Below are 13,210 nucleotides of genomic sequence, written 5' to 3' on the forward strand. Positions count from 1 at the left end.
GAAGATAGGCTATACCAAGTTTAGCTAGGATTAGCTGGATAAAAATGGAATGAACTGGAAGAAAATTGAGAGGTGTTGGAGAAAATTGAGTTGTCACCTGTGTCAAAGCAACAATCCAATGAAGAATGATGAAGGGGATTGTCATTCTGAATTTTAACACATTTTTACGCAGTGATATTTGTACAGCATTAATAACAATGTTTATAGCAAAATGCAAAGATTTCATACCATTATCCCCATCGTGAGGAAATCTATCCATGTAGAATGTGATATTTGGCTCTGGATATGCTTTTTGAGAGGTACAGGTCACATTCTGAATCAAAAACAATTGCTTTATTTACGGTTACAAAAAAAACATTCAAATATATAGAAAAGTGCAAAGCTCTTGTTGTTCAAGTTTTCAGATGTACGAGGGATTCTTAAAATTCCACCAGAATAATTTGATGGCATTAATTTATTTCCACTGATAGTCTAAGATAATGCTCCTTAACCTTTTTCTTTGCCACTTCATGTTAGTACTTCACACCTGATGCAAACTCAGAGTGAAAGATGGCAGCAGGGATATAGGGGTGGGATAGGGAAGAGCTGATGAATGAAGTGAGGGTGATGGGGGGGTGTAGTGAGTTGAAACAGGAGGAATACGCACAAAAATAAAGGTAACTTCCATTTTTCAGGCTCTGTTGATGTCAGCAATCAGGCCTCAAGAATTCAATGGATTTAGCCATGCCCGATGGTACAATCAGTGCAAACATTAAAAGCAGCTTCACAACCAATCCCTGGACTGTCAAATCTGAATGTCTGCTATTGGTGTCTATGAGCTTGGGTAAGCCACAATTTAGAAACACTTGGTCTAAGGAATGTGTTGCTTGGACTGGAATTTCATTTGATATCAGTGCCACATGACATCTCCTGTCAGACATAAATATGTGATAAAAATTGTGTGCTATATAATAACTTTGAATATTAACAAGTTATCAAATCTTCCTAAAGACTGAATTAACAAAGGCCAATTTGCCTGGATAAATAATTTCCACATGTTAAGAAAAGGCATATAACACTGAAATATTGCAGCTGCTGAAACTTCAGCGTCAACAGATTATCATCTCAATTACTCCAGTGTTAATTTCTGTTCAGTATAGGAGGAGTGCTATGAAATGTCAGATGTAACGTAACATTCAGTTCACAAGACAGTGCTTGGTAGTCAAGACGTAGTGCAGTAACACTACGGCAAACCTGATGGAAAAGGGTAAGAGGTGAGAGAGACAGGTTGAACTGATCCCCATTTATCCTCTTTTTGATGAGGTATGCTCGTCTGTACATAGATATATGTGTGGGTCAAATGTAATGCCCCCATATGGCAAGTTTGGAGGCAGATGGTGGTGGGTTGGGACATTACCACCTTTCTATCACTGCCCTAATTCAAGCCATGAAGGGCAAGTCCATGGATGGCCTTCCATCCCCTTTGTCAGTTGAGGCCCCTGAGTTGGCAATTAACATCCACCTAAGGGCCTCATCTGGATGAATCCCAGTGTTAGGTGAGGGTCTCACCATGCATGAAATGTGAAAAGCAGACCATGACAGAATTCTTTGTGAGCTTCCAGAAGAGGAAGTAGTGGAGAGGAAGGTGGGGAGGTGCTCTTACAAAGACATTCAGCATGATCCAGGGAACAAGCATTGGGAAGGGAAATGTGGGGGGGTGGGGAGATGGGGCCTACTGAAAGCTTCACTTTTACTGCTGAATCCACTGTCATACCCTCGCTCCATGACCCCACTCCTACCATCACCCATGATGATTGGATTCATCAGGGATCTTAGGCCTCAGGTAGATAGAGTATTGGCTGCTGTCTCCCTGCTTGCACTACTGAGCAATGAAGATCTAACTACCTCTGACAGTATATAACTTGCAGTGGATTCCTTATCTAGAGTCCTCAATTGCAGGGAAGACTGGATGTTGCCCAGTTGTATGCCAAATAGATACTTAATGTGATGAGCCTTACTGTAGAGAGGTAAGGTGAGGCTGTTGCCAACTTTTCAAATGATGGTGGAGACATCCTGTTGCTTTCATTAAATACTGTCCAAGTTGGTGCACGCAGGTGTGTATGCATGTGTGTGTGTGTGTGTGTCTGTGTATGTGTGTGTGTGTGTATACATGCATTTGTGTGCACATGTGTTAGTGTGCATGTGTCTGTAAGTGTGTGTGCAAATGTGTGTTCTTGCATCTGTACATGCATGTACAAGCGCTGGACTATCCTGATTAACAAAACTGACACAGATTTTTAAAACGTAAACCTACCATAATACATAACCTTCAGCAATAGAGATCAATCACATCAATATTAATTTTGAGAGGACTCTTAAAAAGCATGAAAGTGGCACAATATTATTAGTGGAGAAATTATAATACTTACCAAGCGCAGATTGTTTAAAGGAAAATACTCTAATTCCTCATGAATTTGTGGGGCCATCGGTTCAGCTGAAATATGATTGTTCCAAAATTTAGAATTTCAAAAATATTTCTTACTACATGATAAAAATAATCTACAATTGCACATAAGTGCAAATAATACCATGGGAAAAGCCAAATGACAAGTCAATTTGTTCTTAATTCCTTAAAAGATACTACTTAGAGTAATTTGTGCATTTGAGACATTGGAGGGAACAGAAAATTATCCTCAAGTTGTGCAATTAACAGCTTGACTGAGTGCTAGTAGTTTTCTCTCAGATCATAAAATCATAGAATCCCTACAGTGCAGAAGGAGACCATTCGGCCCATCAAGACTGCACCAACAACAATCTCACCCAGGCCATATCCCTGTATTTAACCCTCATATTTACCTGCTAATCCCACCAACATTACAGGGCAATTAATCATGGCCAATCAACCTAATTCGCACTTCTTCAGAGTGTGAGAGGAAACCAGAGCATCTAGAGGAAACTCACACAGACACAATAAGAACATGCAGAGCCAAATACAGACAGTAACCCAAGGCTGGAATCGAACCCAGGTCCCTGAGCTGTGAGGCAGCAGCGCTAACCACTGTGCTACCCATAAAAGTGGATATTGGACTTCCTTTGATGCAGAAGGTTTAAATCCCACTCCATGATTTAAGCATAGCACCCAGGCAGTATTGATAAGTGTTACTCTATCAGACATACCATCTTCTGGATGAAATGTTAAACTGAGGCCCTGCCTGCCTGCTCAGCTGAATAAAAATGACCCCTATTCACTGTTCAATTAAGAGCAGTAAAATTTTAATTTAACTGAATTTATTCCTGTTCACACTATCATAACAATGAACATGATAGCAGAGTTACCCACAACTTCAACTAACCATGGACATATTGAACTGTTCAAAAACATGCAAGTAAAGCCATTGATGTAAAGATAGCTGATACTGTAAAGTGATCACTTCTGGACAGGTCCTATGGATTGTACTGCAGATCTGTTCTGAGATGTTGAAAGAATTGCATAAAAAATGCAAATCGTTGGTCTTCTAAACCATTGCGATGACAATGGAAGCTGCCATCCAGCCAGCTACATGCCACAGACTTGCAAAGCCTCTGTGGATTGTGAGATAACACCATCTCCCATTGATCTACATTTCAAAGTTTGTCCAAAAGATCATAGTCGTAGAGTCATTGAATCGTTCAGTAGAGAAGAGGCCCTTCAACCCATTGAATCTGCACCAGAAAAACACACCAAATCTGCAGTACACCTTCCAGCACTTGGCCCATAGCCTTGAACGTTATGACATTTTAAGTGCTTGTTAATACACATTTTAAAGATTGTGAGGTTTCCCATCTTTTCTCCCCTCCAGGCAGGGCATTCCAGAATTCCACCGCCCTCTGTGTGCAAACATTTTCCTTAGATTCTCTATAATCGCCTGCTCCTCACCTTAATATTATGCTCCCTTGGAAAGCTCCAATATAAGCTCCTTGTTCTTATGATCTATGCTATGACTGAAAAAGGCAAGTGTCCCATATGCCTTCTCAGCTACCTGATTAACCTGTCCTGCTGCCTTCGCGGCTCTGTGGGCAAAGGCCCCCAAGATTCCCCTGATTCTCTGAGGTTCCCAGTATCCTACCAGTCACTGAGTACTTCCTTGTTTCGTTAAAGGGAAGTCGTGTCTGACAAATTTACTGGAGTTCTATGAAGATGTGTCTAGGGCGGTGGATAGAGGAGAGCCGGTGGATGTGGTGTTTCTTGATTTTCAGAAGGCGTTTGACAAGGTACCTCACAAGAGGTTATTGCAGAAGGTCAGGGGACATGGAGTTGGGGGTAGGGTGTTAGCGTGGATAGAGGATTGGTTGTCAAATAGGAGAAGGAGAGTGGGGGTCAATGGGTGCTATTCGGATTGGCGGATGGTGACTAGTGGAGTGCCCCAGGGGTTGGTGCTGGGGCCTCAGCTATTTACCATTTATATAGATGATCTGGAGGAGGGAACCGAGTGTATGGTGTCGAAATTTGCTGATGACACCAAGATTGGGGGAACGGCAAATTGGGCGGAGGGTGTGGAGAGTCTACAGAAGGATCTAGATAGGCTGGGCGAATGGGCCAGGAAATGGCAAATGGAATTTAATGTTGGCAAGTGCGAGGTGGTCCACTTTGGTAGGAATAATGGTAGGAAGGATTATTACTTACGTGGCGAAAAACTGCAGCAAGCGACGGTGCAGAGGGACCTCGGGGTCCTTGTGCATGAGTCGCAAAAACCCAGCTTGCAGGTGCAGCAGGTGGTCAGGAAGGCGAATGGGATGCTGGCCTTCATAGCGAGGGGGATTGAATATAAAAGTAGGGAGGTCTTGCTGCAGCTGTATAGGGCATTGGTGAGGCCGCAGCTGGAGTACTGTGTGCAGTTTTGGGCGCCGCACTTACGCAAGGATATTATGGCCTTGGAGGGAGTGCAGAGGAAGTTTACTAGGCTGATGCCGGAGTTGAGGGGGTTGAGCTATGAGGAGAGGCTGAATAAACTAGGCTTGTACTCATTAGAGTTTAGAAGAATGAGGGGAGATCTCATTGAGACGTATAAGATGATGAATGGGATGGATAGGATAGAGGTGGAGAGACTCTTCCTGCTCAGAAAGGACAGTAGTACTAGGGGGCACAGCCTCAAGATAAAGGGGGGGGTGCGGTTTAGAACGGAGTTGAGGAGGAACTTCTTCACGCAAAGGGTGGTGAATCTCTGGAATTCTCTGCCCATTGAAGTGGTGGAGGCTACCTCGCTAAATATTTTTAAGACGCGGGTTGATGGGTTTTTGATAAGAGAGGGGATTAAGGGTTATGGGGAGAGGGCGAGAATGTGGAACTGAGCCACGACAGATCAGCCATGATCTTATTGAATGGCGGGGCAGGCTCGAAGGGCTAGATGGCCTACTCCTGCTCCTATTTCTTATGTTCTTATGTTTGTTTTGTAACTCCTTTGAAAGTGCATCATCTTGCACTTTTCTGTGTTACATTTCATTTGCCACTGATCTTCCTATCTGACTAACCAGCCTATATCTTCCTGCAACCTAAAACTTCCTCCCTCATTATTAACTACCCTGCCGATCATTGTGCCATCTACAAACTTATCACCTCCACTCACCCTTCCCCCCCCCGCCATTTTCTCATCTATATTGTTTATGTATATATCACTAACAATAAGGGACCTAGCATTGAGCTCTGCGGTAGCCCGCTGGACACCGACCTACACACAAATAAATAAAAAGGTCTCTGAAATGAAATGTTGAAATGTGATTGGATGCTAGGCATGCAAAACGTGTCAAAAGATCAGAGTCATAGAGTCCTTCCGGAAATACACAGATAAGTTTAAAAATTGGACCCGAAAATGTAAAAATGAAGCAAGCAAGAAGGAGTCAAAGCGTTTCTTCTTCAACAGAGTGCAGAACAGAACAAAGTCAGCTCCAGAGCTCTACAGAAATCACTTAACGTGTGCAACATTCCACAAGCTACACCTCATAGCCAAGATTTTTCTTGTATATCCTTCTAACTTTTATTTGGACTCCTAATGTTCTTATTTCTGATATCTCTGTATATTGTGTCTTATATTATTTTACCAGGGGTTGTTAGAACTAGTAAACTTTCTTTGATCAAGAAAATCTGAAATTGATTGACTGCATTTGGACTGGAAAGGTATCCGGGGGGAATACTTTTAAACAAACATTTGTTGTGACTAACAGAGGATGTTAAATAAAAGGAAATCCAGCTCATCCCTCCTCACTCCTGGCCATAACAATATTAAGAGTTAGATTATCATCTTCTTGTCTGATTGGCAATTTAATGGAGCAGATTTTCTATCCTTTAAAGAGTGTTCCCAAATTGTATTGTATTGCAATGGATGCAATGAAAACAGATGGTGCTCAGGTGGGGTCTCTGTTAGATTACTCCCCAGGTGGTCAAAGCAAAAATTTTCTACCCGATATCCACTCATTCGTTTCTCAGCAGGACCTGCCAGGACCTGCCAGGAATAACTATCACCCTCCCTAGCCTTGTGCAATAGGTTAATTGTAAGGCCAATTCCTTTTTATCTGTCTCCAGCTGTGATCAGATAACTCCACAGTATACAGGAATTGAACTGGGTATTTCCAGCTTCACGTGTCTGAGTTGCATTACAAGCAGTGAATTCATCGACTGTGTGGTTGAAATTGTTGGGCAGTGTCTTTAATTGCATTGAGAAAACTGAGTGTTGTGCACAAACATCACAAAAAGGACTTTATTATTAGGTGGATTCTTTTCTCAAGATGTAGTCATCACTAGCAAGAGTTGTATTTATTGTACATCCCTAGTCTAAGACAAGTGAATGGACCATTGAGAGAGCAATTAATGTTTCACCACATTGGTGTGGGACTCGAGTCACGTGTAGGCCTGACTGGTTTAGAATAGCAGATCTCTTTCTCTAAGCACATTAACTAACTAGTCATTTTTTATATGTGAATGGAAAATCATGTCTCAGAAATTTGATTGAGTTTTTTTGAAGGGATAACCAAGAACATAGGTGATGGCGGTACAGTTGATGCTGTCTACATGGACTTTAGCAAGGCCTGTGACAAGTTACTGCATGGACGTTGGTTGTATAAGGTAAAATCTCATGGGAGGTAGCCAAATGGATACAAAATTGGCTTGATGATAGAAGACAGAGGATGGTTGTAAAGGGTTGTTTTTCAAACTGGATGCCTGTGACCAGCAGTGTGCATAGTAAGAAGTCTCACAACACCAGGTTAAAGTCCAACAGGTTTATTTGGTAGCAAACACCACTAGCTTTCGGGACTTTTCTTTGAAAGTGTTGGGTCCACTGTTACTTGTCATTTATATTAATGATTTGGATGACCATTTAGGAGTCATGGTTAGCACCTTTGAAGATGAACCAAGATTGGTGGCATAGTGGACAGTGAAGAAGGTTATCTAGGATTGCAATGGGATCTTGATCAATTGGGCCAGTGGGCTGATAAATGGCAGATGGAGTTTAATTTAAATAAATGCAAGGTGATGCTTTTTGGTAGATTGAACAAGGGCAGGACTCACTCAGTTAATGGTAGGGTGTTGGGGAGAGTTGTAGAACAAAGTGCTCTAGGGATATAGGTGGACAGGGTGGTGAAGAAGGCATTCAGCATGCTTGGTTTCATTGGTCAGAACATCGAATACAGGAGTTGGGACGTCTTGTTGAAGTTGTACACGGCATTGGTAAGTCTACACTTGGAATACTATGGTCACCATGTTATCGAAAGGATATTATTAAACTAGAAAGAGTGCAGAAAAGATTTACCAGGATGCTACGGGACTTGATAGTTTGAGTTATAAGGAGAGGCTGAATAGATTAAGACTTTTTTTTCCTGGAGCGTAGGAGACTTGGGGATGACCTTATAGAGGTCTATAAAATAATGAGGGTCATAGATTGAGGAGATAGCCAACATCTTTTCCCAATGATAGGGGAGTCAAAAACAGAGGGCATAGGTTTAAGATGAGAGGGGAGACACACAAAAGGGTCTAGAGAGGCAATATTTTCACAGAGGGTGGTGAGTGTCTGGAACTGCCAGAGGTAGTAGTAGAGATGGGCACAATTTTGTCTTTTAAAAAGCATTCAAACAATTACATCAGTAAGATGGGTGTACATGGATATGGGCCAAATGCAGGCAATTGGGGCCAACTTCGTGGTTAGGGCAGCATGAATGGGTTAGGCCAAAGGGCTGTTTCCATGCTTTCACCTCTAAACCTCTATTATCTAACATAATCTGCCATCTTAGAATCATAGAATCCCTACAATGCAGAAAGAGGCCAACTGGCCCACTGAGTCAGCACTGACCACAATCCCTCCCAGGCCCTATCCCCATAACCCCACTTATTTACCCTCCTAACATCCTGCCACTAAGGGGCAATTTGGCATATCCAATCAACCTAACACGCGCATCTTTGGATTGTGGGAGCAACCCAGAACACCCAGAGGAAACCCATGCAGACACGGGGAGAATGTGCAAACTTCACACAGACAGTGAAGCGAGGCCTGAATTGAACCCTAGCCTCTGGCGCTGTGAGGCAGCAGCGTTAACCATTTCATGATAATGTTTATGGATAATAGCATTTCTATATCCATATTACTTTAAGTAAATGCTAACTGTCATCGTAAAGTTTGATCTCGTGTTCTCTGGGTTACAGTTTCAGTAACGTAAAACTGTCCTACAGTTCCTAATTTCTTGCTCAGTAAGAATAAAGAGAAGGGAATTGTGCAAAGAAGTCTACATAGCCTGACTGGCAGTGTTCTCTATTCCAGTTAATCCTGGAAAATTAGGAATGTCATGAATTACACATGCTGACCCTTATGCTCTGTTCCTTGACGTTTATTGCTAGCCAGTACTGTTCCGTTATAGGTCATGAAAAATTCCCTGGAGAGCTACACAGATGTTGAGCTAGAGCCAAAACAGTATCAACATCACAAATATGACTTCTGAATTCATTTCAAATGCAGTAATAGATCATTTACCATTGCAATAACTTGAGTACAATTTAAACATTTTATTTTTCAGCTAACTTACCAAATACATTGACTTGAATTGTAATGTTGATTTCTCGACCATGCAATGTTGCCACCTGACATATGAAATCGCCATCATCCACTGGCAGGACAGAATTGATCTCCAAACTATAATTTGCTCCTAGTTGGATTCTATCTCTGTATTGGCTGGAATTATTAATTTCAGATCCAAGGCTATTTGAATGAATAAGTTTTTCTAAAGTTCCATTGTTTTTCTATTAAAATAAAAAGAAACATAGAAATTGAATCAGTTTTGCTATGTTAACTATCAAATAAATGTTCAACATCACTAAGAATTCCATAATTTTTCTGTATAAATATATCAGTTATATGGCACTGTGCTTAATATTAATAAACCATATTGTCTCCATAATATTACATTCTGGAGTCAAGCAACACATAGATAATTCCACTTGCAGTCATCATCATCCTAGCTAAAATGAATACGTGCCTTGAGGGATGGTGCAAGAGGGAGGGATTCAAATTCCTGGGACATTGGAACTGGTTCTGGGGGAGGTGGGACCAGTACAAGTCAGACAGTCTGCATCGTGGCAGGACTGGAACCATTGTCCCCCATGTCCTGGGGGAGTGTTTGCTTGTGCTGTTGGAGAGCGTTTAAACTAATGTGGCAGGGGAATGGGAACTATGCAGGCAGGCAGAGTGACATAAAGCATGAATCTATAGAATCTGTACAGAAGGAGGCCATTCAGCTTATCGAGCCTATACCAACCACAATCCCACCCAATGATAAAAATCAACAACGGCCACAGTACAGAGTATAGAGACTGTGGAGAACATAGTAAATGGTCCACTAAGGCTAAGGGAAATAAAACACAGGGAGATTGTACAAAGCATGATAGGACCATTGATCTGAGAAAGTAGGGCGGAGGGCAAGGGTAGTCTAGATTAAACTGCATTTATTTCAATGCAAGAGGCCTGATAGACAAGGCAGATGAACTCAGGACATAGATGGGTGCGTGGGACTGGGATACAATAGCTATGACTGAAACTTGGCTAAGAGGGGTGGGGGGGGCAGGACTGGCAGCTCAATGTTCCACGGTACTGATGCTATAAGAAAGGTAGAACAGAAGGTAAGAGAGGAGGGGGAGTTGCATTTTTGATTAGGGGGCACATCATGGCTGTACTTGAGGGGATAGATCCAAATGTTTGCCCACTGAGTCTGTATTTGTATAACTGAGAAATAAGAAAACAGAGGTCACCTTGATAGGATTGTACTACAGGCCTTCAAATAGTCAGTGGGAAATTGAGGAGGAAATATGTGAGGGGATTGTAGAAAGCTCCAAAAAATGGGATGGGAATAGTAGTGGACTTTAATTTTCCCAACATTGACTCGGACAAACATAGTATTGGGGACTTGGATGGAGAGAAATCTGTTGAGTGTATTCAGGAGGAATTTCTCATTCAGTATGTGGATGGCCCAACTAGAGAGGGAGCAAAATTGATCTTCTCTTGTGAAATAAGGAAGGCAAGTGACAGAAGTGTTAGTGAGAGATCCCGCCCACGATTACCACAGTGGGTGGAATCAGATAATTTACTCCTACATCTATTTCTGTTAATGTCCATTAAGTTAGGGATGCACTTTGAAGTCATATTTTTCATTACCTTGATGTATGATTGTTTGCTTATTTGTTGGCAAATATTCAATGTAAGTAAAGAGTTGTTCTTGCTAAGGGCAATGAATGCATTACTGAAATTCTATTTTCAGTTACATATATACCAGAATTCAAGATGTTCATCAACATACGCAGATGATTGTGAGAAATGTTTCAGAAACTTTAGTCTGTAAACCCATCGACTGAACAGTCTGCGTGATGAAACATTTTGAAGAAAATGTGGTTACAAATTGGAAGACTACAATAAATCCACCTTTTCGCACTGCTCAGAGTTTTGTTTTTGAGTCGTGTCTTTGCACAGTAAAGCCTGGGCTTTTCAGAAGATAAAGGATAAAGATAGGAATCACTATGAAACCTTTGGAATAGAAAATAGCACTAAAACCCAAATGTGTAACAGTTGATTAATGTTCACTTGTTGTGGAGGAGATGTGATGCCACCAGTTATAAAAGTAGAATTAAATCATTAAATACAGCAAATATGTCCATAATATTTTGTTGATTATGTTCTAATTTTCACTGTAGTGCGTGGCATGTAGTTAAACAAAGAACATAGAAACCTTTAAAATATAGACAGTGAGTAACAGGCCGAATTGATAATCTAGATGAAAAGCAATTGGATCATAAAGGAGTACAGATCCAAAGATGTATCTGATTTGAATAATTATGATTTCATATTTGTATCAATAGTGTTGAATGTAATCCTCAGTTTACAATGTCACTTGCCCACACAAATGTGAATTACTTAATTTCCTCTCTCATTAAGGGAAGCTTTATGCCAAGGATGAACTTCTAACTCTGAGTACAGACCAACCAGACTGACTTAGCAAATAGTCGCCATCATTAGGTTACAAGTTCAGCAGCACAGTCTCCACAGAATGGAATCTATAGATTCTAAAGAAATTCCTTTTCTCCTTTGTCTTCACTACATTAGAACATCATAATCCACTTAATTCAAAACTTCATATTTATAGTATTTAAATAAGGCATTGTTTATCATAGAATCCCTGCAGTGCAGAAGGAGACCATTTGACCCAACAACTCTCTGACAGAGCATCCAATCCAGGTCCTGTCCCCGTAACCTCATGTATTTACCCCACTCATTCCCCTAACCTATATGTCTTCAGACATTAAGAGGCAATTTAGCATAGCCAGTCTACCTAACCTCTACATCTTTGGTTCTATTCTTTAGATTTGGCAGTCATTTTAATCTGAGTGTGGAGAATCTGATTTCCAAGGGCTGGTGAATACTCACACCTGAGAGAAGGAAACTCCAGGTTACAGCAGTTAAGGGCTTTTTAGATCAATCTTCCGACATGACCTTCTAACTTTACCATAATCTTCTCATCAGATCCCTAAATACCTCGAATCTTCCCTCTCTTCTTTCTTCCTTAATTCAATATTCTAAGCATTCGAACCAAGTCCTGATCACTGTCTATCTGACCAGATGCTGGGCAGAAAACTGAGTAAAAAGTGCAGATGAGGTCTTACCATTAATTTATAGGATTGCTTGTTCCTCACATTTCTGGTAATTCTTTTGAAGAATGAAGGAGCATTCTCCAAAAGCTTGCGCTACCAAATGTATGTTTTGGACTTTAAACTGGTGTTGTGAGACTTCTTACTGTACCTACTCCAGTCCAACACTGGCATCTACACATCGTAAATTAGGCACAGACATTCATCCAAGTTAGAGAGGGACTGTCTTTTTCTAATGCCTGCACTGGACCTGAACCAAGAGCCTTAAGTGATATTACAACGCCACATCAGCTCTCAGCACTCTTGTCTTCTTTTTATTTAACGTAGGTCCTGTACATATTTAATCTGCAGATAACAATTGACCAAAAACTCCAATACTTCCCAACTCATTTTATTATTGTTGTAAATATGCTGGATTCCAACAATAGTTTGGTATTCTGAGTAGTTATTACATGCTTCCAATCAGCCCACACTCCAGAGAGGGCAACCATACTTCTGACCCATCAAATCTCCTCCTACCCCCTCCTCATGGCCTATTTTGTTGTTTAAATCGACAAAGTCCATGGGGAGGAGGGAGGAGGATAGACTAGTTCACTACGTAGTCCTGGAACCTTTTGTTGAGTCATATGTCCTGAGATGTGATTATACCATTTGGCTGGGTTGGAGGTGCTCAAAGGCTGGTGTCCTCAGGTTGGACAACTTGGGGCATTCCTTTGGTGTACCCAGTACTGTGTAGGTTTCTGGTGGAGCTTCCATTTCCACTGATGCATGGAGCCTGTATTGTAGGCTGACTGGTGAATACTGTTGCATTTGTTGGTGCTGGTTCTGATACCTGTGATAGGTGACACCAGTTTTGTATGTAGTGGACATTGTCTGAGGCTACCACATAACAGTTTGGCTGCAGGCCAAGGATGTGTACAACCGTAAACTTGTTGAGTCTGTGTGTAGTCTGGATCCTGAGTGTCTAGCAGATGCTAGGGCAGAGAGTCTATGGGCATTATTTGATTTGATTTGATTTATTATTGTCACATAAATTAACATACAGTGAAAAGTATTGTTTCTTGTATGCTATACAGACAA

At 41.3% G+C, this 13,210-nt stretch overlaps 1 protein-coding gene across 2 annotated transcripts in view; it reads right to left on the reverse strand.

The window, feature by feature from the left end:
• LOC145349350 (T-cell surface protein tactile) overlaps positions 1-13,210 on the reverse strand; it is a 131,843-nt gene that overhangs the window by 64,373 nt on the left and 54,260 nt on the right. For both annotated transcript variants that reach the window (XM_080197866.1, XM_080197865.1), the window contains exons 4-6: positions 9,025-9,238; positions 2,409-2,473; positions 229-313 (exon numbers count right to left, since the gene is read on the reverse strand). In XM_080197866.1, the coding sequence (XP_080053992.1) occupies positions 229-313; positions 2,409-2,473; positions 9,025-9,238 (364 nt within the window). The remainder of the gene's footprint in view (positions 1-228; positions 314-2,408; positions 2,474-9,024; positions 9,239-13,210) is intronic.

Source organism: Carcharhinus amblyrhynchos, chromosome 10 (genome assembly GCF_965287045.1).
Source record: "Carcharhinus amblyrhynchos chromosome 10, sCarAmb.v2.hapA, whole genome shotgun sequence".
NCBI classification, from domain to species: domain Eukaryota; kingdom Metazoa; phylum Chordata; class Chondrichthyes; order Carcharhiniformes; family Carcharhinidae; genus Carcharhinus; species Carcharhinus amblyrhynchos.